Source organism: Nothobranchius furzeri, chromosome 4 (genome assembly GCF_043380555.1).
Source record: "Nothobranchius furzeri strain GRZ-AD chromosome 4, NfurGRZ-RIMD1, whole genome shotgun sequence".
Classification (NCBI taxonomy): domain Eukaryota; kingdom Metazoa; phylum Chordata; class Actinopteri; order Cyprinodontiformes; family Nothobranchiidae; genus Nothobranchius; species Nothobranchius furzeri.
Window position 1 is genome coordinate 5,709,359 of NC_091744.1, and position 27,963 is coordinate 5,737,321.

Below are 27,963 nucleotides of genomic sequence, written 5' to 3' on the forward strand. Positions count from 1 at the left end.
TAGAACATGCATAATCTTTTGGCTTGGAAAATGGGTGAAGGGCTGAACTCTGAGCAGGGAAAGAAGGAAAAGGGGGGTAGAAGCTGGAGGAGATTGTGATTAAAACCAAAGTGCAGCAGCAGCTGTTTATACTGAGAATAGTCATCAACTTCTGCTCTTCTCTGGCCCTCTTATCCCTCATCGCCCCCTCCATTTTTTGTCCACCTCTCTTGAGAGTTGTTAATAGCTCCTGAAATAGGGGTCACCGAAGCGAAGAGGGAAACGTGGAAGAGAAAGAGCAAAGGGGGGATTTGTGAGGTGAAAGCAATGCGATACGGCTCCAGTCTGACAAACGTGTTCATGAGGAGAAACCTGAAGTGACTGAAAACGTCCACAGAGATTAGAGCGAGAGGAGGGAAGAGAGACAGGAACAAAAGCAGCGAGAGAGAGAGAGAGAGACGGGGAGGGAGGGGAATCAGGCAGCCGGGCGTGAACAGGCTGAGAGACTAGTTCACTCCCACTTCTGTAGAAAGATCCACAACCAAGACAGGAGATCAGCACGTTCTCCTGTTGCTATCTCTGGATTTCTGTCAACTTTGGACTCTTTTTAGAGGGAGGGGCTCAGATTTTGTTAAAATACATTAAAACTATTTACAAGCCTGATAGTTTCAAAGAAAATTCCAGCGTGGGAACAGACTGCTCCTGAAATGGGCTTTAGGAAGGAACTATTCATACTGGGTAAGTCTATCAGTGAGCACACACTCTCATTGTGTGTGTGTGTGTGTGTGTGTGTGTGTGTGTGGGGGGGGGGGGTGCAAAAGGGAAAGAGGGTTGGGAATGACTAAAGACCTAAAAAGAAACCAAAGGTAAAGTGGATATTTAGTAATGCAATGCACTTCTACATTTTGTATTATTTTTGTTTAGATCTGGGGAAACTAGAGTTTTTTTAAACGATAAAAAAAAATTGAGCGGAATAAAAGACAGGCCTTAGTTTTTTTTTTTAAATTGTGAACTATAGTTTGTTAGTTTGTGAGATTTCAGACACGGAGACGTTGACTCTGGTCAGGGTGCTTCTGCAGCCATCTGGTCATTGATTCAGTTCCTGCCCAGTCCGGTTAAAATGGCCCTTCAGGCTGTCATGGTTAAACTAATTAAGGATCTGAATGAGCCACACAGCAGATGAATAAGGGACAACTTTCACACCTTGTCCAAAGAAACAGTGATGACTCCAATTCTGGTGCAGTTATCATGGAGTTTAGAATCTCACAGCTAATTTGATGCACGCTAAATGTACAGAATATTTGTTAGACAGTTTGTTGCTGATGAAGTTTTTGATTAAAACTTATCGTTTTCTGAAGAGTTCACTAGTTTTACCACAGGAAAGAACAAACATCACTTTTTGAGGAAAAAACAACAACCCAACAGGGCATTAAAACTTGACATTTATAGTATTTATCACATGAATCATTTCCTCCCTTCAAAGGTAAAAACAATTTATTAAAATAATAAGTGAATAACAATGTTATTGAGTAGCCTGCAGATTGCAGATGGAGGTATGTTTTTCTTTTGTGTATTTTTGTTTCTGGCTGCTGCGATGGACTGGCTCTCTGTCCAGGCTGTACCCCGGCCCATTGACCGCTGGAGATAGGCACCAGCCCCCCCCCCGCGACCCTACGTGGACAAAGCGGGTTCAGACAATGGATGGATGGATGGATGAATGTTTCTGGCTGCGTTGAAACCCTAATAATTATGTTTATTTTGGACTCCCTATTTATAAAAAAATCTTTAATTGATCAGCTTTAAAGTGTGCTCAGCTGTTTGTGGGTCCGTTAGAGGACAGATTACTATTACACAACTGTAATTCTGTCAAAGAGTTTACAGAAAAACTTTACAGAGTTCATAAAAAGGGTCGCCTTTACCTTCTCAGTGGTTTGAGTGTCTGCCCTGAGCCTGGGAGATTGGGGTCCAAATCCCAGTATTAATGTCGATGGGTAAAACCAAAGACTTTAAAAATGGGACCCAATGCCTCCCCGCTTGACACTTAAGGGGTTGGACTAGGGGGTTAAACCACCTAATAGTTCCTGAGCACAGCCACTGCTGCAGCTCATTGCTGGGGTCAAATGCGGAGATGTAATTTCACCCGTGTGATGATGACTAATGGGACTTTAACTTGAAAGCTCATTTGAAATAATTAAAGTATATAGTGGCTACTGTTAATATAACTATAATAATATTTTTATTGTATAATGTCATTATAGCACAACATGACAGCAATAAATAAATAAAATTGGCACTTGCCAACTGTAGATCCTCCACTAGAGGGCAGCAGACATGTTCAGGACTGGATATGGCTGGTTTCTGATGAAGGTACTCCTGATACTCCATCTGGATGCTTTAGGATCAGGACTGGGTTTTGTAGCCAGTTTGTGATAATGGTCCACAAGGATGTTTCAAAAAGTGGAGACTGAACCGACTCAGGGAGTTTTTGAGTATTTTTTAGATTAAAACAGACTTGTATAAAACACCAAACCTCATTGAAACAACTGGTAGCCACAGAGAAACGGTGCATCATGTTGGAGCATGTAAAGAGATGAAAAGTGTTTATCTGAACCTTTACCTCGGTAACTCTAGCTACTGTTTTAAGTTAGCAGCAGTACACATGTATTCCTGTAACTTTTGAGTGATGAGTTTCAGCAGAATTTCCTATCTGAACCAAAGTGGATTTTCCCAAACATCAGATGATCTCCAGACTGACAAAAGTTGTTGAATAAAGGTTTGATTCCAGACAGATAAAACATCTGCTGGGGGTGAATCACCATTCAGCTTTTGGTTTTATAACACACCCGGAATATGGAATCACTCCTCCATTCACAGATCAGAGTCTATTATGTTGATAAGATATGTCCACAGGTATTCAGACAGACACAACACCCAGAACATAGTCAGGCCCACCTTTGTGAGTATTTCCAGATGATACAACTCAGACTGGTAGTTTGTTAAAATAAAATTGTATAAAAGCTGTAAGTGCAGCTAAAGGAAACTGGCATCCCACATGGAATAATACTTTTTGGTTCATTTCTGCACTGGCGTCTTGGATTAAATGAGACAAATCCCTGGCCTTCCGTAAAAGAACACTTTGCATCTAATGAAGTGGGTTTATTGTGGAAAGGCTATGAAGTTATAATGCCACACCTGTTGTATAGGTCCAGTTAGTCTTGACACATTAATCCTGTTTTTTCTTAGCCTAGAAATCTAGACAAACAGTAACGGTGGCAAAAGATTCAGCTCTGCAGGTCGGTCCAGCCACGCTCCATTGTAGCCTCAGCAGGTTGACCATTGGCCTGGGCAGTTTTGTGCTTTGCCAACCACATCGCTCTATGTTTGTTAGACAGGCTTAACGCTAGAGCTACGATGGAGAAAAAATACAAAGATGGTGTCAGCTCAGGAATAAATGGCTTTGAACAAATTAGACTTGTGCTTTGCTTTGAGACATGAGCAGACAGAGGTACTTAGGTCATTTATTTTGAAACCGGATGTCTTTGCTTCTTCTTCGATGGTGTATGGCCGACTGCCCCATTGACTGACAATCGTAGCGATGAATATGTTAAGTCTGATTGGTCCAAGAGCTGTCAATTCAGTGCAGAGCCAATTTGAATGTTAACCATAGGCTCCAATCCATAACTGGGTTTATTCAGTGGATCGTAGCTAGATATATTCACAGATACAGGATGGTTAACCAGGCTAGTCATTTTTTGACTGATCTTCCACATATTTCCAATTTTTTTTTGCTGCATAAACAGGTATTTAGTTCTGTGTCTGCATGGTGGTGCAGTTGGCAGCACTATTGCCTCCCATCATGATCCTTCTGCTCAGAGTTAGCATGCTCTCCACGTGCATGTGTGTTCGAGGTGTCCCCCATCACTCGCCTGAATGCTGCTGGAGAAATTCACCAGCTCCACATGACCTTACTGAACAAATATTGAACAATAAAAGACGAACGAGTGAGTTTGTGAGTAAACTATCCAGACATTTTGTGTTTAGAACTTTTTAAAAAGCAAAGAAACTTAACTAGCCGTTAGCATGTCAATGCACATCAGATTTTTCTTTCTCGAAATTGAGGTTGTTCAAACAGCTATCTAAAAATAGTTAGATCTTACAATGTACCCTAGATTATCATGATGTGGTGTAAGAACGGCGGATATATTTTCATTTTCCCCCATTTTCATATATTCTTTTTCTCCTTATATAATTAATTTATTTTCTTTCTTCCTTTTCTGTCAATGAGCTACTATTGGAAACTGAATTTCCCAGAGAAACCTTCATGAGGGATCAATAAAGTTCTCCTGAAATTGTCCATAATCCAATAAAAAAGTCTGAACTGCCCCGTTAGAAGTAAAACCTACCTGAGAGAAAAGAGCTGTTGCTGTGTAGCGCTGATGTAATATCACAACACACACAGTTTGAAAAGAAATTTAAACAAGTGGAGAACGTTCTGAAGCTTTCTAGTGAGACGAAGCTGCTCTTCTGCGCCGTTTTCATCCGCATCATAAAAGCACCTCAGTCCCAGTTTGTCACACACTTAGAGCTACTGTTGGACCACGTCGGGTGTGCCCTGGGCCTTAATGTGAGACTCCAGCCTCGATCGTCAAGACAACAGAAGGCTCATTGTGGTCAAAGGAGGGAAACAGTGGCTGGATATGGGAACACCATGTGTACAGAGAGCCATTTTCTGCAGCTTCTCCTTAGTCATGGAAATGTGACTGACGTTTGCCTGATTTCAGGCTTGATTTATTTTGTCGTGCTGATGGTGCATCATGGCTGCCAGGGGAAACATAGGAGAAAGCAAACAGACTCGGCTATGTGTGAAAACATCAGAATTAACAATATTTAAAAATAAATAAGTCTGAGGCCAACTGAATGGTTAGTGACACTCTATGCTGTGAATTTATGGGAACTGAGACAGAGGATGATTCACACTCTTCCTCCTCTTGACCTACAAGTTACAAACTATGTTTTGACAAGTCTTCCGGTGTGTTTAAAGTTCATGTCTTTAGCTCAGGGTTCCCAGGCTTCTGATGACCAGGGATCCCTTAGAGAGGGTGTAATGTTTCCAAAGACCCCCTTGTGTGGCCAGGTTCACCTTTTTTTAATTTATTTTTGAGGTGTGTAAACCTCAGCCCATCACTAGAATAACTCTTTCCTTTTATTCTAAGACTGCTTTGTGATGAGATTTATCTTTAACCTGGCTGCTGTATTGCTTTGCTGAAAACACACGACACATTTAGGTCTTCCATCATCATTCCCCATAAAACCAGACTTTAAAGTGACAATGTAGTTTTTTACCATTAATCTCTGGAAATATCAGTTGAAACGTGGTTGTAAATGAATGACAAGATGCCCAGTTGTTTAAAAATATCGGCGGCTTCATAACATATAACCATAAAACTCTGGTCTAAAATACATGCGGGTCTAAGGCCCAATCTCAATACTCGCGCTTCCACCCTTGCGCTCTTCAAATGCATGATCCCGACCAGGGGTGCGAGTGCATAGGGTGTCTCAATTCTCAAGTGCGGAAGTTGAGCACATCCCTTTTGCACCCTTGATCCGCAGCGATGTGGACTTGGGTGATGGTTGGGTATTACCCACAATCCATTGCTACGGGACAAACGGCTCATGTTCTTTTTCAGAAAATATGCATTTTCTAATGAAAGTAGTTCATTTTAGGACAAATAGTTGATGCTTTGAATGTTTTTGACAAAGCAGTAATGAATGTAAATTTATTTCAAATAATTGTTTGGCTATTTGTTTGAAAGTTTTTTAAAAAAAAGGATCACAGCGACCAGCATCCCGGCATGCTTTGCGGTCGGTGACGCAATGCTCCCCGTGTCAATTTTTCAATTTGCACACTTGTTTACTGCACACTCGAAGCCTTACAGCACACTTTCTCCAAGTGCACTTTCCTGAAGACTGCAGGATGCAGTGCAAGTATTGAGATTGGGCCTAAGTCTCTGGACGACGCAAAATTGGATGCCATGTTTCCTTCTACGGAAGCCCGTGAGGACAAAACACATTTACTGATTTGTAACAAATGGTTACAAAACTCTGACCAATAATAAACATTATTTTACACATTTACCTCTTCACTTGTTGCCAGTGATGAATGACAATCTGATGTGATTGTCATTTTCCTGGAGGTTGCCATCCCAGAGATTTTTGACCCTAATAGCCATCTGTTCTTATTTATATGGTCTTATTTGAACACACAAATAATGCTTGCGATGATTTAGGTATGTACAGCCCCTTATCGCTGGGAAACTACACACTGTCACTTTAAATTTCTTGCATTGATGACTTCACAAACTTAGAATAAGTCAGTTTAGCTAATTGGCTCTACCTCAGGGGGTGTATATGTGTCTTCAGGTCCCACTATGTCTGCTTAACAGATTCCCAATTTGTGGCTTGTGGGCTCCTGGGGGTCCAGGGGCCCCAGTTTGGAGGCCACTGGTTTAGTGACATCTTTATGGCCAAAACTTACTTTAGGATTCAGAATAACACTTTTATTTGTGTGAACTACAAAATAAGAATCATTGAGTTTTCCTGAGTTTAGAATGAGCCGTGTGTGTTATCTCTCTACTTTCCATCTGCTCCGTGACAATAGCTAACATTATTTTAGCTTTGATTTTTGTGCCATTGCTTTCATATATAGAGTTTTTCATGCTGGTGCTGCTATGATCCAGTGGGTCTTTGCTTCATCAACCCTTTTTAGCCATCAGGCAGAACTTTCTCATCTTCAGCTGATCTGCTTGTCGAAGAAATCTCTGATTTTCTTCCTGATCTTATATCTGCTAGAAATATGATCCTGGGTCCATGTTCAGATTCTCTCCACTAAACCTGCTGTTAATGTTTATTTACTAGATTTCCCATCCAGTGTCACGAGGTGGGGATGTTTAGGACCCAAATATGCAGATACCCAGGATGACTCGAGGCAGAAGTTGGTAAAAGTAAAAATCCTTTTATTTAGGAAGAAACAAAAATAAATCCAAAATGGCAGCGAGCCAAAAGTCCAAAAGTCCTGGAGGACAGGACACCCAAAGCTCTCTTTAGAGCACCAACAACTGGAGACCAAAAGCTCACTAAGCGCACGAAGACCGAGAGACAAAAAAAGCTCAGACAGAGCACGAACGAATGCTGACAGAAATACAACAATGGACCGACACAAGGCAGAGACAAGACAGGGCTTAAATACACAGGGAGGAGTAATTAGGGAAATTGGCAGCAGGTGTGTGGAGTGAGGGCTGGAGGGAAGACAGGTGAATATAATAATCTACCTGGGAAAACAGAAACAGAGGCGGGCAAATACCTAAACACAAAACTAAACAATATCTAAAGACAGAGGGAAGGGCTCACACAAACTAGCTGGAGGAGGACATAACACACACACACACACACACACACACACACACACACACACACACACACACACACACACACACACACACACACACACACACACACACACACACACACACACACACACACACACACACACACACACACTGAGCTGGGGACAAAGAGGCTGGAGCTGACCTGGGAGGAATGACAAAAAAAAGGGAACAACATAAGACACTTAACTGAGACGCAGACAAAAGACACATGAGGGCGCTATGAGACACAGAAGGGAATCTAGAGAGGGGTGGAGAAACATCAGAAGACACATGAAGGAAGACACAGACGCAGACCATGACATCTAGGGGTTTTCTGTTGTCTCCAGCTTCTTCTTATCTCCCTGATGTTTCACTCGTCAGCTCCTCCTACAGACTCTAAATGATCTACTGTAGCTCAGCAGATGTTTGTTCAGAAACTCGGCCATGTCCACAGTTTAGCTCAGATCCAGGCAACTTGGCAAGAACCTCCAATGTTTTGTTTGGTATAGAAATACTGGGCTTTAAAATCGTAACTGAGAATCCATGACAATGTTAGTTTTGTGTTTTATTGCTCAGACTCTGCAGAAAAGAAGAATTCATTAAGAAGGTATTTATGATCTGTGGGTTTAAATTTTTTTTATTAAATGTAATAACTGCAGAAATACAAAATACTCACAAATATTAATTAAACCCAGTTTATACAATTAAATTAGTCATGTGAGCAAAAAAAGGCAGACGTCCACATTAGGGGTAAATAGTTTAATAATTCACAAATACATATCATAAATATCATGTTGGGATGGTTATTTTAGAATATTTATGTGATTGTTTCAAACGTTGTGTCTGTTTTACTCCACAGGGTTTGTGTGTTTGCTGAAGTCTTGTTTATGTGAATCAAGAGAAGAAAGTGGAAACTGTGGAGGTAAATATTCAATTTATTATTTCAGATTTCTGTCTGCAATCTGTTTTCCTGTTTATTAGAATGAAAACTAAAATATCACTTGCAAAACTTTTCATAACTTTGAAATAAAGCAAACTAAAAGGATCTGCAACAGTAATGATAATTATTATTTTGCTGTACCTTATGTGTGTTTTTAAACCACAGAAAAGTGCGTGGAAGACGAGTGTGGAAAATATTCAACGTGCATCAATACGAGCTGCGGCTACCACTGTTTGTGCAATGACGGGTTTGAAAATTCAAAAGGGATTCGTGAATTCAAATTTCAGGAGGGGCAGTGCCTTGGTAAGTTTGTGTGTGTGTGATGAAGTGTGTTTCTGTAGTTGATTGTTGACGCTTTCCTCAATTCTTCCTCTCAGATATCAACGAATGTGCCAAAAATAAAACCATTTGTGGTCACATGGCTAAATGTAATAATATGATCGGGGGCTACAATTGCAAGTGCAACTTTGGGTACATCAAAAGAAGTAACGACAGCATCGCACCTCAGTGTGAAGGTGAGTGTTTTTACTTTAAATGCAATTAAATTCACAAAACAAATGAGGGAGAAGTACCTTAAATTACTGCACAGAAATGATTCAAGTATCAGTTTTAGGAAGCTCATTTTTGCTTCAAAGATTCTAATGGAAACAGAAGTTCAGAGAGAGCTGCGTGGATTTAAAGACAGTGAGACAGCAGTAAGGTGTACATCAAGGATCGGCTCTGGGCCCCCTCTTGTTCTTTTTGGTAATGAACAGGCTGACAGATGATGTTAGGTGGGATTCTCAATGGAGTTTGGTGTTTGCAGATGACAGCTTATGTTAGATGTTTTGGAGATGAAGTCAGAGACTGCAAGGTTTGGACATGTCCAGAGGAGAGACGATGATTTTGTAGGTAGAAGGATGCTGAGGTTGGAGCCACCAAGCTGAGAGGAAGACCAAAAATGAGATTTATGAATGTGATAAAAGAGGACATGACATTCAAAGCATTCAAATTGCTTCTACCAGTTTATAAATCACTCAGTGTCATGGGGCCAGAATACATGTCGGATCTGCTACCGGCATTTACAGGTCCTTCTCAAAAAGTAGCATACTGTGATAAAGTTCATTATTTTCTGTAATGTACTGATAAACATTAGACTTTCATATATATTAGATGCATTACACACAACTGAATAGTTCAAGCCTTTTATTGTTTCTAATATTGATGATTTTGGCATACAGCTCATGGAAACCCAAAATTCACATCTCAAAAAATTTGCATATTTTGTCCAACCAATAAACGAAAAGTGTTTTTAATACAAGAAAAGTCAACCTTCAAATAATTATGTTCAGTTGTGCTCTCAATACTTGGTCGGTAATTCTGTTGCAGTAATGACTGCTTCAATGCGGCGTGGCATGGAGGCAATCAGCCTGTGGCACTGCTGAGGTGTTATGGATGCCCAGGATGCTTCGATAACGGCCTTAAGCTCATCCAGAGTGTTGGGTCTTGTGTCTCTCAACTTTCTCTTCACAATATCCCACAGATTCTCTATGGGGTTCAGGTCAGGAGAGTTGGCAGGCCAATTGAGCACAGTAATACCATGGTCAGTAAATCATTTACCAGTGGTTTTGGCACAGTGAGCAGGTGCCAGGTCGTGCTGAAAAATGAAATCTTCATCTTCATAAAGCAGATGGAAGCATGAAGTGCTCCAAAATCTCCTGATAGCTAGCTGCATTGACCCTGCCCTTGATCAAACACATTGGACCAACACCAGCAGCTGACATGGCACCCCAGACCATCACTGACTGTAGGTACTTGTCACTGGACTTCAGGCATTTTGGCATTTCCCTCAGCCCACTCTTCCTCCAGACTCTGGCACCTTGATTTCCTAATGACATGCAAAAATTTGCTTTCATCCGAAAAAAGTACTTTGGACCACTGAGCAGCAGTCCAGTGCTGCTTCTCTGTAGTCCAGGTCAGGCGCTTCTGCCGCTGTTTCTGGTTCAAAAGTGGCTTGACCTGGGGAATGCGGCACCTGTAGCCCATTTCCTGCACACGCCTGCACACGGTGGCTCTGGATGTTTCTATTCCAGACTCAGTCCACTGCTTCCGCAGGTCCCCCAAGGTCTGGAATCGGTCCTTCTCCACAATCTTCCTTAGGTTCCGGTCACCTGTTCGCGTTGTGCAGCATTTTCTGCCACACTTTTCCTTCCCACAGACTTCCCACTGAGGTGCCTTGATACAGCACACTTGGAACAGCCTATTCGTTCAGAAATTTCTTTCTGTGTCTTACCCTCTTGCTTGAGGGTGTCAATGATGGCCTTCTGGACAGCAGTCAGGTCGGCAGTCTTACCCATGATTGCGGTTTTGAGTAATGAACCAGGCTGGGAGTTTTTAAAAGCCCCAGGAATCTTTTGCAGGTGTTTAGAGTTAATTAGTGATTCAGGTGATTAGGTTAATAGCTCGTTTAGAGAACCTTTTCATGATATGCTAATTTTTTGAGATAGGGATTTTGGGTTTTCATGAGCTGTATGCCAAAATCATCAATATTAGAAACAATAAAAGGCTTGAACTACTTCAGTTGTGTGTAATGAATCTAAAATATATGAAAGTCTAATGTTTATCAGTACATTACAGACAATAATGAACTTTATCACAATATGCAAATTTTTTTAGAAGGACCTGTACACCCAGCAGGGCTCTGACATCCTTAGGAAACAGTCAGCTGGCAGAACCCTGGGTCAGAACCAAACAGGGTGAGCTATTATGCTGCTCACAGATGGAATCAGCTTCCTCATGACGTCAAATCTGCCCCGACTCTAGTAACTTTTACGTTTGAATGACTCTTTCTAAGCTGCACCTTCTGCACTGCAACTGCTCACCCTTTAACTTTTAACCTTTTTATGTCTCCTAAATCTGAAATTAATTTGTGTATTTGAACTACGCTGTCTCATTGATTTGAATATTCATGCTATTCTTGCTAATGGAAAGCACATTGAATTGCTGCTATATAAATAAAGCTGCCTTGCCTAGCCTAGTTGGGGCAAGGTTAGGAGAGTTTGAACGTTGTTCATATTGTTTGTGCTTGACAAATGTTTTAGGCATTTTTAATTGATGATTTGAATTAGCAGATGAAAATGAGCCTTTGCTTCTAAAGTAAAACTCATTGGATTGTTTATGATTAGGTAAAGTTGATTTCTGCCTTGTGGCTAACATTTTTTTGGGTCAACATTATAAAGTATGTTATGAGATTATGAAGAATAAAACTGGCCACACTGATCAAAGCCCCTCCAGCATTGTGTAATATTTAACCATTTGCAAAAGAATTTAGGGACTTTTGCAAATAAATATCAGTCTTCCGTTCGACACTCAGCAAATGAGTTCACTTTAGCAAACCTTAGAGGAGAATAGTTCCTCTTGTCATGGTCTGTGTCTGCGTCTCACCTCATGTGTCTCCTTTTGTCCTCATTCGTCTCTAGGAGCTCCTTTTGTGTCTTCTAGTGCCCTCATGTGTCGTGTCTGCGTCTTCCTCATGTGTCTCCTGGTGTTCCCCATTTGCCCTCTAGGTTTCCCTCCTCAGACGTCCCTCTCCCAGGTCGCTCTCTTAGACCCCTCTTAGCCACGCCCCTGTAGTTTCTTTGTGTAGTGCAGGGGTGTCCAATTCTGGTCCTGGAGGGCCGGTAACCAGCAGGTTTTGTGGTTTTTCTGCTTCAACACGCTTGATTAGCTGGTTGAATCACCTGTGCAGCAGTTCATCAGGCTCTGCAGAAGCCTGTTAATCACCTGCTGATTGAAATCAGGTGTGTTGAAGCAGGTTAAAACAAAAACGTGCTGGATACCGGCCCTCGAGGACCAGGATTGGACACCCCTGCTGTAGTGTTTTCCTTTAGTGTCAGCTTCCCCTTAGAATATTAGTTATGGTTCATGCCTTCTGGTCTTTTGTTTTTCTCTTAGGTCATTTTCCTTTGTTACAGCCTTTTGTTATTTAGTGTGTTTTTTCCCACCAGTGTTTTCTTCCTCCTCCCTGAGTTAGTAATTATGTTCACCTGGTCCCTCTCCCCACACACCTGCAATTCATCTCCCTCTCATCTTCCCAGTCAAATGAACTTTGGGTGTCCTGTGCTCCAGGACTTTTGGACTTTAGCTCACTGCCTTGGATTAATTTTTGTTCTTTCATCCTGCAAAATAAAGGATCTTTACTTTGAATCAACTTCTGCCTCTTGTCGTCTGGGTAATCTGCATATTTGGCTCCTAAACATCCCCACAACGTGACACCTCTCTTGTATTTAGAGAAGCAGTGTTCCTGTTCAATTGTTATTTTTTCATTACTTTTGTTTTTTAGGCAATCCTAATTCCATTTTACAGGGTTCATCATTTGAACGGCTGCTGCTTTTCTTTGTATTTTTCTCTTTTCTTGGTGAAATCGCACTTTCTCTTCATATCTGGTCCAATTTCTTTATCACCTAAATCGTGCTTGTTTTTTCTTCCATCAGGATAAATAATCTTTTGTGCTTTTGGTCTATTGTGAAAATTCTTGTTGCTGTCTCCTTGTTTTGTTAGTGTGTCTCCGTCTCATCCTTCGGTTTTCTGTTGTAGGATTTCCTGCTTTAGCGGCGCTTTGTTGAGTATGAATAAGCATAAATAACCGTCTGCCTGTTTATGTGCCTGCATTTGGGTCCTCCTTTCATCACTGTTGTATGACAGGAAAAATACTTGTTTTTTTACTCACAGTGCAGTCTTTGTTTGATTTGCTCAACAGATATTTGGAGAAATAAAGAAACTACATTATTGGCAGCAAGTAGACTTGCGCTGGTGAAGACGAACGTAACTCCACTTGATGGAGATCACCTCTGCCACATATCTGCTCCTAATCTTAACAGATTTTTTTGTTGATTTTGCAGTGCATAATCACTCACAACGAGTACAAACACTCGGAGTCTAAGTTTCACGCAGACATAACGTCATGCAGTTTATTCAACAGAGATCGTTTTGATAAATGCTGAAACACGGTGTAACAATAACACAAGTAGAGAAGATTTATGGAAGTAAACTGGCTCAGTAATCTCTGTTGTCCAGAAAACATCTTCTAAGCCTATTAGTGCATCAGAACAAACCAAGTAAGGCAACAGTAAGGCTTCCTGAGGGCAACGGTGCAATTCAGATCAACTTTTCTGCAGAAACAGGAAGGAGAAAATGCATGATAGTTGTTGAGATTAAGCCAGGAGTTACTCTGACAGCTCTGACAAAACCTTTACTCAGATGCTTTTTTCCCTTTTAATTTTGTAAAGTATTTTAGTAGCTCATGTCTTGTGGTGCTTTAATAAAATAACATCAACTAAAAATGGCAGAAGGAAGGCAAAACACATCAGCACATGGAACGTGCATCAAAAGATGTCTATGAGTACGTTTACATGCAGCCAATATCCGGGTTATGATCGGGTTAAGATCGGCATTCGGGTTTCTGAGTTGATCAGAATAACCCGTTTACAAGCACAAATAGAAAGAGTTACCCCTATCTTGCATAACCCGATGTAAATGCGGACGTTGGGGTAGTGTCAGGACGTGTGGACTACGTCCAGACGCAATATGCGTCATTTCCAGTTCTTCTCGTTCCGGTATCCGTGAAAACAACAACATGTTTCCCAGTTCGGAAGAGATAGCGACCGCGTTTGTTTGCGCTTTAGTTTCCTCGTCACTCCGAAAGTGTGGTGCTGTGCCGCGACTCGCCATTTTGCCCCCAACTTGTTGTTTACTTCCGGTGTTCTGGCGCATACAAGCCGTCTCGCTACTCAAAAGACCGAGATTCCTTGCGAACAGAGCATGCGCAGAACACACGCTTTGATGGGGATATCCCGGTATGCGTTTACACGACCAAACATTCGGGTTAAAAAAGGGTTACCCCAGGTGTAGTAACCGGGTTTTTAAAAACCCGGTTATGAGCATATCCGGGTTTCTGGCGGTGTTTACACGGACCTGCGGAGCCGTGTTATTGTGAATATTTGGGTTTTTAAAGGGTTACTGGCTGCATGTAAACGCACTGTATGTGTCCTATATCCGTCTGGAGAAGATTCTGTTAGAACAGTTCACTGAGGACAACTATTGAGTCTGATTGTAGACGTGTTGCTAGATTTGTTTTTTGTTTAACATTAAATATGAGATGAAAAGTGGGAGGAGTTGTCCGCAAAGGCTAATAGAGTCCACGGATTCACTCATCTTCCACACAAGTGTGTTTCTGGGTAAATATTATCATCAACTGACTTGACCAACTCCTGCAAAACTGATTTAGCCAACACATTCTCACACCCAAGGCATCAAAATATGACGCGTGTGACCAAGCCTCAATATATGACGATTCGGGACGCCCCAGCGCATCAGGAGACGACGATCAGGGACAAACAACTGACGCAGCGTCCCAGAGCGTCGGTATCCGACGCCGGTGGTGAGACGGACATTAGAACTACTTGTGAACTATTTAACCCCTCACCCCAATCCTAATCTTAAGGTCACAGTTTATGGACCTTGAGGTTAGGATTGGGGTGAGGGGAAGGTTAAATAGTCGAATAATGTCCACGTGACCGCGCACGTCAAACAGTGACGCCAGCGGAGCCACGTGATCCAGCGTGTCCCTGATCGTCGTCTCCTGACGCGCTGGGGCGTCCCGAATCGTCATATATTGAGGCTTGGTCACACGCGTCATATTTTGACGCCTTGGGTGCAGTGGCGGTTCTTCATCGAATTACTCCCCGGGCGAGGCCCCCTTTGAGCGCCCCCCCCCCAACCCCCCCCCCACCACCACCACCACACCACCCCACCTGCATGAACACACGCATGTTTTCTACAAACAGGCATGTTTTATTAGAAGGACTATTGAACATTCATTTTTCTAAGTTGCACATATTTACATTAATTACTATGAAGTTGTCAGAATGTAAAGCACTATACATTATATACTGTATCAAAATCAAAATCAAAAAACAAACTAAAGATAATCACTACAGCATTGCACTTAGAACAGAAAACACAAACTAAAATTAAAACCTAACCTTGATGCAACGTCATCAATAATGTGAATAATATGAAATCTGCTCCCCTACTGAGTGATTGATACTAATCAGAACCAGGTTAGTGAGCCACCCCTGAAACATAGGTGACCTCAGGTATGACTTGATCAAGTTTTGAAAAGCTCCTCTCAGCTTGAGCCACAGTGACTGGCAGAGCAGTCCAAAAGTTGGGGTAGATCTCCAATAGATCTCATGATCCATAATATTTTAGAATTGCCTCTGAAATTGTAATTTAAACTGACATAAAAAAAACTGTAGACTACCAAAAATGCCAACTTTTACAGAACAAATCATGTAAAAAATAACCAGTGCAGCCATCTGCAATAAACAAACAGGATAGTTAGTGGTGACTGGGGAGTTTTCTTCTGCTTGTAGAGTTGTTTTATTTATTATTATGTGAACATGATCAACATGTGTTTGTTGTTGTTCAGGCAGGCCACATGCTGCAGCGAGCATTTAACAAATCCTAGTTTGAATCAGTAAAAAACGATTCAAGGACTTTTTTCAAACCATTTGAATATTCGTTTAAATATTTCAGCCCTATTAGCTCTGTTAGCAATTAGTTGACCACATTTAACCGTTAAAATCCCAGTTAACTGGTTCAAAAAATTGAAAACATGCATCATGAGAGCTACATACCTTTATCTTTCTGCTCTGTTTTCTTTTTTCCCCCTGAATGGGGCACCTGGTGGTTTTAGCCTTTTTATGTTCATCTCTTCTGTTTGGCTCCTGACTCAGTAAGTTTCCTTTAGTCAGGACTAAACAATTTGACCTTGATGGGGGGGTGAACACAAAATCGTTTTGTTTTTCCTTTTTTTATTCGGCCATTTCACACAATTCAGAGAAACCTGAAAGAATGATAGGCCTGTGTTTATGATATTATGAATGAAATATGGAAGAACGTTAAGATGTGATTGACTTTAGCCATGTTAATACAGTTGATTCAGCCCCTGCACGCTCATTTCATTTGGGAAAGACGCAGAGGTGAATTCCCCCGCCGCACCCCTCCCCTTCCTGTTCTTCATAGACACACGGTGCACGTGAACGTTCTCAGTCAGCAGGAGCGCCTGCAACTGCAGGGGGCGCCAACTTGCTGTTTCCAATCCAGACACTGTCATATGACAGATAATAGAAAACCTCGGTGCGGCGCAGATTTCCTTTTTTTTTTTTACTCCGCGCTTGTGCGCCCCTTTTGTGTCATGAAAAAATGCCGCCCCGGGCAACTGCCCTGTCTGCCCGTGCCTAAAACCGCTACTGCTTGGGTGTGAGAATGTGTTGATTTAGTAAAACTTGTTTTTATTTTTTCTCTGATTTGTTGTTCTGCAGATATAGATGAATGCAACGAAGCCGAGAAAAACCATGAATCCATTTGTGGTGTTAAGGGAACTTGTAAGAACATTAATGGGAGTTATTGGTGCAAATGTCCAAAAGGATACACCAACTATGACAACGAAAGGACGCCATGCTCAAGTAAGTTTATGGACACAACTTTTACAAAACATGCACATTATGATTTTTATTCTTAACTGCTTCTTAAAGCAAAAGGAGCAACTTTTTGATATGTTTTGGACTTTTGTCAGCAGTTGTTTGAGCGTCGCTATCTGACTAATCTAATCCTGAGCCACTGCTCTTTGCAGCTTTTCTGCAGTTTTGTCTCTTATCTGTTTTAAATGACTGAATTAGAGTCAGCTGGTGTGACGATAATAAATATTTGGTCTGTTTTTTTCCCCTCTAGAGCTCAACTGTGACAGCTTCTCTGTCAGAAATCCTTCACAGGTGAGTTTGGAGATAAGCTTCAGACTGTACTGCAGCTGTTACAGACTGATTCAGATGATATAAAAGTTAAACACCCAGCCTCCGCTCCAGAGTAGCTTGATGATTCTTGGTCTAATTTCCTGTGAGAACACTGTAATTCTCTCTGTTCACCAGAGCGGCCTGCGGCTCTTTAGGGTTTTGTGTTCATAAAGTCTAGTCAGTGAGAAGAAGAATGGGCTCCTTATTCTCTCCGTCTGTGTCTCCCAGTCACTTGGAGGCCTGGCAGACATATTGTCCATGATGAAAAACAGCTGTTTGGCTTTATCTGACTCAACGGTTCCTGGTGAAGGGAAGGCCAATGGAGAGGCGCTGCTAGAGGTTCGACAAAGACACGAAACACAACCAGACACATTCAGAAAAAACATAAACCAAAACCACAAAGATATCCTATCGAAGATCTTCATAATTGGATATTTTGCATTTCAGGCAAACAATCGTCAGAGAATCCATTTAGGATTTAAATGAATGGGACTTTCTTTTATCAGATTAAACCATCTGTAAATGTTAAAAACAATTTAAGTTTAAGAAAATTTAAATTCTGCATTTATTTTTTTACTTTTTTCTTCAAGAAAAACTTTTGTATTAAAAAAATTAAAGAAAAAAAAGAGGGATTAGTGCTAAACTGCTCAATTCCCCTAACGCGTTTTGCATTCTGAACAGAAACTTTTGACAGCGACCGATTCGATTCTGTCTCCTGGACCTGTGATAACCAGTGCAGATGTGAGCGGGCTGCTCGGTACCATGGAGAACTCCATTTTACTGATCGGTCCTCAGCTCAAAGGCAACGGCACCAAGATGGGGACCACTGAGATGGGTATCGACTTTTAATCCATAAACTCTCAGATTAATTCCTTTTATGAAGATGAACAGAACTTACTTTGTTTCACGTGAACAGATGCACAAATCGCTGTTCAAAGAGGAAAAACCCGACCAACTGGACCGCTTCATCTGACCAATGAATTTGCCAGTTTGAACACCGACTGGACAACAGCAGCGGGGACGGGGCAATACCCTGGTAAACTCTGCTTCTGCTTTAAGAAGGAAATAAAAATGCATTTCGTGCAAAAACATGACCGTTTTTTTTCTTCAATAGGTTTTGCTCTGGCGGCATTGTTGAGCTACAAGAACCTCGAGGGATCAATGAACAGGTCTTTTGAGGAGATTGAAAAAGAAGATGAAAAAGAAGACGGGTCTTTCCAGATTTTCTCCAAAATCGTTTCTGTTGTGGTTTCCAACCCGTCCACTCAGAACCTGAGCAGCTCGGTCAACATCACCTTCGGACATCTAAGGGTAGGTCAGCCAACGTCTTCTCTGCCTTTTAGAGTAGACTTTATTGATCCCACAGTGGGGAAAATAAAGTCTATTCTAGGAAATCCAAAGAAAACACCAAGAACATATCTCCTGATCTCCTGTTCAGCCTAATTCCACATCTTTCTTACGCTGAACGTCTACAGTCTACTGGCAGCCTTTAGAGCTGGGTTTAAGGTTCTCTGAGGATATAATTAAAAGATGGAGTGGTTCACTGAAGAGCTGGTTTTGGTTTGTGTTTAGGACATGGAGGAGTCCCGTGAGGTGAGCTACATGTGTGCGTACTGGAAAGAAAGCGGAGCCTGGTCAACAGATGGTTGCTCTCAGCTACACTCCAATGCCACACACACTGTGTGTACATGTAGACATCTGAGCAGCTTTGCTGTGCTGATGGCCCTTTACCCCGTGGAGGTAGGAGACACACACACACACACACACACACACACACACACACACACACACACACACACACACACACACACACACACACACACACACACACACACAGAGAGAAACGTACCATTTAGGCTCAGACTTAGCATACTTCTTGGCTCAGGGGCCGGTTACTCATCTACTTTATGGTAAAATTGACCCCTTGGATACATAACAACCTATTTCTAGATCCTTACTTGGAGAGTTTTAAGGAGCCTTTCAGCTGATTGCTTTGGTTTTGCAGCTTGTAATGATATATTTGGATTAGTTTCAAGAACTCCATTGACTTTTGTAGCATGTAGCTATTTTTAGCTACGAGAAATCTCCCTGGGCTACTGCCCAACAAGAGGATACCGAGAATAAGTCACTGTGTATTTCCTAAAGGATGTACTTGTTTCCTTTTCATCAGTCTGAAAGAAACAACATTAATATTTCACATCTCTTCTAGCCTGACTACGGACTAGAAATGCTGACCAAGATCGGACTCAGCCTGTCGCTGGTGTGTCTGGTTCTGAGCATCCTGACGTTTAAATTCTGCCGATCCATTCAGGGGACTCGCACCACCATCCACCTCCATCTCTGCATCTGCCTTTTCATGGCTGACCTCGTCTTTCTGGTTGGCATTTCTCAAACTGAACCTGAGGTACGAAAAGCCAAAAAAATAAAATGAAAAAACAGCAAAAAAAAAACCAAAACAAAGACGATCAGAGTTTTAACCCTCTGGGGGCAGGCGTTGCAGATTTGCAAAGTTAAAACCTATCTACCTGGTTACTCCACATACGTATTTCATGAACATTTTTTAACTCAGAAGTACCTCTGAAGGACTTAGTTGTTTGCCCTTTTATCAAAACTTATTTTATATTAAATATTTAAAGCTGCTCAACATCTTTGTTTTTAAAAACTCAACTTCCACTTTTGAGCCTTTATTTGCAAACAAGTTCCTCATTTAATAAAAAAACAGTAAACGTTAAAGTGTGTAACATTTAAGGCTAATTCATTTTCATTTACCTAACTGTTGCATGTACTTTGCACCACTGTGTTAGTGCAGGAACCTAAAAGCCACTAATGAGCTCTAGCAACTCTATCGCCGCTAAATTGTTGTGCATCAACAACTGCTGGTGTCTATTTCACACCCTATTAACGTCTTTGTAAATGTGCAACGACTTTTAAGGAAGTGTGTGTCAGAAAGGCATAACAATATAGCGTTTGTAGCTAAGACACAATTACTTTTAGGTCAGAAGGTTTGGTTCTGTTTTATTCTCTAATCTACTTTCAGTCATTTGCTTCTTTTTTAAGTTGCTGAGTTTTGTTTGGTCAAGGAAGCTACTGGGTTAGGAAACACAGGGTCATATGTCACACAGTTGACATCACCATGGTGACTCATTAGATAAGCGGTGTCCAATTATGGTTATTGAGGGCCCTGATCCAGCATGTTTTCAATCAATCAATCGATCGATCAATCAAACTTTATTTGTATAGCACTTTTCATACAAAGAAAATGCAGCTCAAAGTGCTTAACAGATTAAAATGACCCAGCATCACCCATAATCCTATCCCTTCGCCTCAAATATAAAAGCAGTTGTGACAGTTACACCCCCATCCCACAACCCATTTGCCACACACACACACACACACACACACACACACACACACACACACACACACACACACACACACACACACACACACACACACACACACACACACACACACACACACACACACACACACACACACACACACACACACACACACACACACACACACACACACACACACACACACACACACACACACACACACACACACACACACACACACACACACACACCTATATTTTGGTTGTTTCCCTGCTCTAACGCACCTGATTCAATGGTTGAATTACCTTTTCAGCTGGTCATCAAGCGCTGCAGAAGTTTGTTAATGACCTGATTAAAAACAGCTGTAATGGTACACAGAAACATCTAAAAGATGCAGGATGGTGGCCCTTGAGGACCAGGATTGGACACCAATGTACACTCTAAGAAATGAAATGTTGAATTTACTTGACTAAGTTGGATCAACTGATCCCACTAAACATAATTGTCTATATGTAAGGGGTAATATCCATCAATTTTGACTATGTTTAATATTATCAGTCTACCAATAACATCGGCCAATATCGGCATACAAATTTCATATCGTAAAATCGTTTTCAGATTTTTAGTAACATGACTTTTACGTATCATACCTGAGATATTGTCATTTATTTGGTAGAACTACTTCTCCTGCAGTCACAAACGACTAAATCAAAAACAAGAATCTTCAGCCAAGGCTTGCTTCTCTTATCTGAAGATCTTTACTAATGTTTTATCACCATACAATATGCCATAAAAAATACATCACTAACTAATACACACATCTTAGCCTCACTCTTAGGGAAAAGAAGATTCAGCTGCTGCTGGAGACAAACTGTCAGTTTGTACAGAAACGTTTAAGCATGTATGATAGGAGGTGTTATGGAAGGGGGACACAGCACATACCAACATACAACATCTGTATATCGAATGTCGATGAAAAGCCAATATCAGTGGTTCACTAAGAAATATATTTTTTTAACATGAGCAGTCACTCTGACTTTTGCATGCAGGCTGAATGTAAAATTGATATTCCAATGCTATTTCCTGTGTTAGATTAAAACAGCCAGTCACTGCACATGACAAAGTCAAATTAACATTCATGGACTTACTCATCTTGGCTCGTGACGGGCAAGGCTGTTGTTGATTTAGCACCCAGGAGAGAGCAAAGTGCATATTTGCTAGAAGAGGCTAACCGTTAGCATTAGCAATGCCGCAACATGGCAGAACTAACCCTGTTATCTCTCTGTGTCCTCACAGGGAGGCTGCAGGTTTGTCGCTGGGTTGCTCCACTTCTTCTTCCTGGGTGTGATGACCTGGATGCTTTTAGAAGGTGTGCAGCTGTACCGCATGGTCGTCCTGGTGTTTAACGCCACCATCCGGCCCCTCTACCTGTACCTCTTTGGTTATGGGATCCCTCTGGCCATCGTTGTGTTGTCGGCCATCATCAGACCAAAGGGATACGGCACTAAGCAACAGTAAGGACAATTAATGGCACACCTTTTTGTTTGAGCAGATAGAAGCTCATAAGAGACATAAAGAATCTTGTTTGCATGACATCAGTGGATTGCACAAACTGGGTGTTTTTTGAGCATGTGTGAGTTTATGTAAACATTTATCTTTGGCCTCTCATTTGCAGCTGCTGGCTGTCCCTGAAGGATGGTCTCATCTGGAGCTTTTTCGGGCCTGTGTGCTTCATCATCATCCTCAACATCTTCTTCTTCATCATCACTGTCTGGAGGCTTGCACAAAAGTTCACCACACTCAACCCAGACCTCTCCAAGCTGCACAAAATTAGGTCAGTCTGCACACATGCACGACTCTGTGACCCATGTGGGTGAATTTCTTGTGACACACTGAAATTAAAGGGATGCTATACAAATTTTTCATATTTTTAAATCATTTTCTTGAGCCAGTATATGCTAAAACGACCCTTTACAGGGTAAATGAAATGTCACTCCACTGCCCCTGTGGCCAGAATGCAACACTTGCAACTTCAGAGTTACCATTCTGGTCCCTGTTGAACTTAGTAAAGTGGAGCTGACATACCTGGTGCTGCACTGAACTATTGGTTAAACTAAAACCACTTAATGATTCAAATAACCTGATTTACAAAGTAGTATTCATGGATTCTTGCAATGACCACAAAGTCGAGACTGTTTTGGTGCAACCTCCTTTTAAGCATTTCTTTTACTGACTTCAGCAAGAATACAATCATGAAAAAGGGTTTGTTTGTTGCTGTTTTGGGTCTTTTTTTAAATTCCTGTATCTCTTGAGGGGTTTCCCACGCAAGTCTAGTGTGAGTCACTGTTCTCTCGGTTTCCTTTACGTTTGCCTCTCACAGAGCTTTCACAGTGACTGCCGTGGCCCAGATGTGCATCCTGGGCCTGATGTGGGTGTTCGGGGCCTTCTTGTTTGATGAGGGCATGACAGTGGTGGAATACTTTTTCACCATCCTCAACAGCCTGCAGGGTGTCCTGGTCTTCGTCATGCACTGCCTGCTGTCTAAACAGGTGGGATTTAGTGTGAACAGGAAGCCTACTGTAGTGCTGAATTAAACACTAACACTGCGCGAAAAGGAGTTGAATTATGTCAGGAGAAATAAATGATATTCTACTGCCCCCTGCAGGTGAGAGATGAGTATGTCCAGTTCCTGTCCTGCATCTGCACACCACAGACGAAGAGATACTCAGATTTCAGCAGCACAAATCCCTCCAGCAGCCAGTCGCAAGTGAGTGTTTTCTGTCTCAGATTTAAATTTTTTTTAACTTAATTGTACAATTATTAATGTTTTATTTATTCATATTTAAATAAAATTTATTTTTGTTTTGTACTTTTTAAAAATAAAATTTAAAAGGTATTTTTTTCTGCAGATTCAAACATTTGTGCACCAAATATTTTATTAGCAGATACAATATGAATATTCAGGAATAAATGACAATCAAGAAAATAATAAAACACATGCACTGAAAATAAATGTCCCATGAACACAATGTTGAAATATTTTAATTATTTTTCCAGCAGATTAGAATGTTTAAAACTTATTTTAAATATTTGTCTGCAGTGTTCTAGAATCTTGGTACAGAGAAACTGCATTTAGGTATTTAAAAAATTACAGACCCATTTCTTAATGACTCTTTATCTCTAAAATATTGGGAAAAGGTTGTAGCAGATCAACTGATGACTTTTCTGGAACTACACAACAGTTTTGCCAAATTCCAATCTAGTTTTCGTAAAAAGTATTAAACAGAAACAGCTTTAGTTTTAGTAGCAAGTAACCCCCTAATCAACTTATTTTTGCTGATAAACTATATAAATGAGTGTCAAAAAGTGCTGTAGACATGTGCAATCAATAAGTTGGCACTTTAGTGCATCTCAGTTAAACTTTAAATAATCTGCCTAAAACTATCAGTGTTGCGCCATCGTCAGGTAAAAACTCAACACTACATCGAATATAAATCTGCTATCGCTATTGGCTAAGAGGTACACTATGACTTTAGCTGGTACATTATGATACCACAGTGTCGTTGTGAGCCTGTGTGTGTATTTATTAGCGGCTCTGCCCTCTTGGTCTGCCAGGCAACAGCATTTGTCGCATTTTTTCAAACAGGAAGTGGGAGTGGAGTAAGATTCTGGTAGGGGTGACTTGCTCTTTAAAGTTTCCAGTGATATCATGATGGCTGCAGACAACAAGAAACTCACAGTGTTAGTATTGTTAGATCTTTCTGCAGCTTTTGATCTATCAGCTTTTGAATTAACAGACTTCGTGACTCGGAGGGGATCTCTGGAACTGTTCTAGACTGGTTTAGATCGTACCTTTCTAACAGAAGTTACAGTGTCTGTATACACCAAATCATGTCAGATTCTACTGATCTGTTCTGTGTGGTACCCCAAGGCTCTGTTTGGGGTCCACTTTTGTTTCTACTTTACATACACCCTCTTGGACAGATAATTGGGTCTTTTCATAATGTCTCTTATCACCTATATGCAGATGACATTCAGCTGTACTGCTCCTTTAAGGATTCCGAGTTCAATAAACTGTCTGAATTACAAGAGTGCCTATCAGCTATCACCAGCTGGCGAGAAGATAACTTCCTTCAGTTAAACTCTGAAAAGACTGAATGTCTGATCATTGCCCCTGAGAACACGACTCCCCTGATTAGTCAACAAACTTGGTCACTTATCTTCTGCCGTCAAGACAAACTTGAGGAATTTGGGTGTTGTTTTTGACCCATCAATGTCTCTTGAAGGCCACTCAGAAACATTGGTCCGAAATGACTTTTATCACTTAAGAAATATCTCCAAACTGCAAAGGTTGGTGTCAAAACATGAACTTGAAATGGTTATCCATGCCTTTATCTCCTCCCATCTAGATTACTGTAACACACTTTTCACACGTTTTAACAAAAAAGCCCTTGACCACCTTTAGTTGGTCCAGAAATCTGCAGCAAGGCTCCTAACTGGCGTAAACAGAAGAGCTCACATCACTCCTATTCTAATGTCTCTGCACAGGTTACCCATTAACTTTAGAATTCATTTTAGAACAATGACTATAACTTTCAGGGCTCAACATGGTCAAGCTCCCCCCTATATTACTGAACTGTTAAAGCCTTATGCTCCAACCCGATTGAGTGCTATATAAGTAAAATTTACTTACTTACAATAGTACATTTTTGCAGAAATTAATAAATGTCCTGTAAAGAATCATATTTAGCTAAAACAATCCTGTAGATTGAAATTATCAAGGATTGAAATAACATTTAAAAGCCTTTTTTACATGACATGCTGCCACTTTTTTGAGATTAGAGCAATTTAAGGACAGAAATCCATTTAGTAATGGTTACTTTGTGGTCAGAACTAATCTCTATTTCTCCAAACTGAAGTTCTTCAAACTGCTTTTTAACATCAGGTAAGAAAAAAACAGTTTATGTCTCCACAAAAGCACTGAAAGCTCATTTAAGAAACAAAATGAATGGAACAGACATCTGCAGTATACTGGGGCTTTGAGATAAAAACATAATATTAGTTTACTGATTTAAAACTGAACACTGTTGCATTTTGATTTGCAGTAGAATAGAAAATCTATTGTTAGAAATAGGGTTAATAATCAGGATACTGCTCCTAAAGAATGGGTTACATCATTGTTTTTAAATGAAAGCCTGCGTTATGTTGTGTTCAAACTTGTAACTGGTCCAAAACCAGAGCATGAGTCACTTTTCTACAGGGCTTGAAAAAAGGTTTATCTTTTCCTATAAATAAGGATCTGTGTTAATCAGAAAAAAACGTAGGAGTAAAAGTTCCTTACAAACATCTGAAATTTTAAGATTCTCGTCCCTTTTTCTTTAATTCAGACAAATTGGATTAATTTTCATTTGTGAAAGGCAGCAAGGCTAAAAAAAACATTTATTATGTAAATCAGCTGTCCTCAAAAGTAGCTGAGCACGTGTTGATGAAGGTTAATCTTAAGGAACTGAACAAAAATTAATACAAAGTTTGAATAAAACAAGAAACATGTGCGATGTTTTTCACCCCAAGTTGTTTATAGATGAACAAAACTTTCAGAATAAAAGATTTCTGATGATGTGATTTAATTCTTTTCAGGGTTCCCGGAGTGGGCAGCACACCGGAGAATCCCAAATCTGAAGAACTTGACCTTCATCACTGCCTCAAGGACAGGTTATCACACCTTTTTTATGGCTAAATGTCCCATTTTTAAAACTCTCCAACCCACCCCTTCAAAATAAACCTCTGTGATTTTTGTTCACTAGTCGGAAAATGAAGCACTGACTCTGCAGCCAGATGAAGTTATTACAGTCAAATATTGAATTGCTTAATAGATTTCATTAGAAGGATTGGGAATCAAATTTTACATCAAATATGACCAACAGAAATGGGAAATCGTTTTAACTGCAGATTACGTTAACAGTCCAAACAAATATTTTTTTGTTTAAAACAAAAATATTTATTGAAATTTTACATTAAACCTGAAAAATACGACTGTTCTTTAGGTTTATACTCTTTTTTTTGCATCAAGAAGCGCCCCCTGCTGGTCATAGGAAAAAAATACAAATCTAGATATTTCTAACGGGCTTTGGGTGTGAGAATGTGTTGCTTGTTAGCTAAAGTAAAGAATTTTTTTTTACTTTAAATTTCCTTTGAACTTTAGCATAAGTTGTTTTATATATTTAATTATATATTTAAAGTTTATGGTACTGGCAGCAAGAAGCTCCTACTTAACTTTAAAGGGAGACACAACAGAAGCACAACAGTTAAACAGCAGACTTTTCACATGATAGCAAACCAGGCCCAGTATTGACCAGAACATTGGATATTTACCTTTTGATTTGAGCGATCCTCCTCACTGACACTCCTGTCGAACACCTCCCATCACTAGAAAGAACTCCTTAAACAATAAACTAAATGAAATCAGCTGTTATTCATGAGCTATGGCGGTCAGCTGATCCACATATCACTTCTATTATAAGCTGTTTTGCCTTTAGAGGGATTAAAAGTGAGCTTTTATTGCTGTATTTATTTTAGACTTTAGACGTTGACATGATTGTGAGCAAATATTTTGTACTATATTTTTTATATAAATTTAAATGTTACATGTAAAAATAGGTTTGTTTATTATTTCGAGATGTACTGTATTTAAAGTATTAAAGTTTTTTGTTTATGGTTGACCAAATAGTTTAAAGAGAGCAACAAAATAAGTGATGTTTAATTTCTGAATCACTTATGGCTATTTTCAACATCCCCATCGGAGCTGTGCTCTTTTCACTTTTACTTTTCTGAACCAAGTGGACAAATATGGGACACAGCAGTTTGCGTAATTAACTAAGCAGACCCACCCTGCTGATAGGGCTGCAGCTTCCTTCTATCCAGTGATGTTTATCCCACAAAAATCTGTTTGTTGTTGTTTATTTTAGAAGTACTGTAAGACTGCAGCCCTGAAATGTTGAGTTAATGGGATTTGTACCTATGTGAATTTATTTAAATGCACTTTTCTGTTGAATAAATGATTATTCACTCATGTACAAAAACTCAAAAATACAAAATCTGATTTATAAGAACTGATCAAGTCAAAGTGGTTTGAAAAATCCATATTTTAATAGTTTTTATTTCTTTATTTTTTTAGTTTGTACATGTGACTGAACCTTTATGCTTTTATCAGTACTTTGTGATATTTTACTGCAAGAAAATGCTTTTATGTAAAGAAAAAGCCAAATACACAAAGGAGCTTTTCGTGAATGTAAAAACGATTGTTATTAGAGTGAACTGTGGTTAAAAATGCTTTTTTTTTTTTTTTTTTTTTTTACTTTGCCTACTTGTATTTTTGTAAATATTCACCAGTGAGTTAATTAAAGCTTCGTCTTAAAACCTCTATTTTCATGAGTTTTTGTCTCTGG

The 27,963-nt window shown here is 40.3% G+C and overlaps 1 protein-coding gene across 1 annotated transcript; it reads left to right on the top strand.

Moving 5' to 3' along the window:
- The first annotated feature begins 495 nt into the window (after positions 1-495).
- Positions 496-27,938, top strand: LOC107390510 (adhesion G protein-coupled receptor E5). Its single transcript, XM_015967272.3, has 17 exons — positions 496-717; positions 8,263-8,325; positions 8,509-8,646; positions 8,721-8,858; positions 16,710-16,853; positions 17,119-17,159; positions 17,406-17,516; positions 17,859-18,012; positions 18,094-18,213; positions 18,292-18,488; positions 18,750-18,917; positions 19,387-19,581; positions 21,815-22,032; positions 22,194-22,352; positions 22,899-23,067; positions 23,184-23,285; positions 26,156-27,938. Exons 1-17 carry the CDS (start codon positions 687-689, stop codon positions 26,195-26,197), a joined length of 2,190 nt encoding a protein of 729 aa, XP_015822758.1. The 5' UTR covers positions 496-686; the 3' UTR covers positions 26,198-27,938.
- The last annotated feature ends 25 nt before the right edge of the window (positions 27,939-27,963 follow it).

Excerpts from the sequence above, each read along its gene's own strand:
- LOC107390510 (XM_015967272.3), top strand. The coding sequence starts at position 687 with ATGGGCTTTAGGAAGGAACTATTCATACTGG. Across the intron at positions 16,854-17,118 it reads CGAAAGGACGCCATGCTCAA|AGCTCAACTGTGACAGCTTC; the intron begins GTAAGTTTATGG and ends TTTCCCCTCTAG. Across the intron at positions 18,489-18,749 it reads TCACCTTCGGACATCTAAGG|GACATGGAGGAGTCCCGTGA; the intron begins GTAGGTCAGCCA and ends GTTTGTGTTTAG.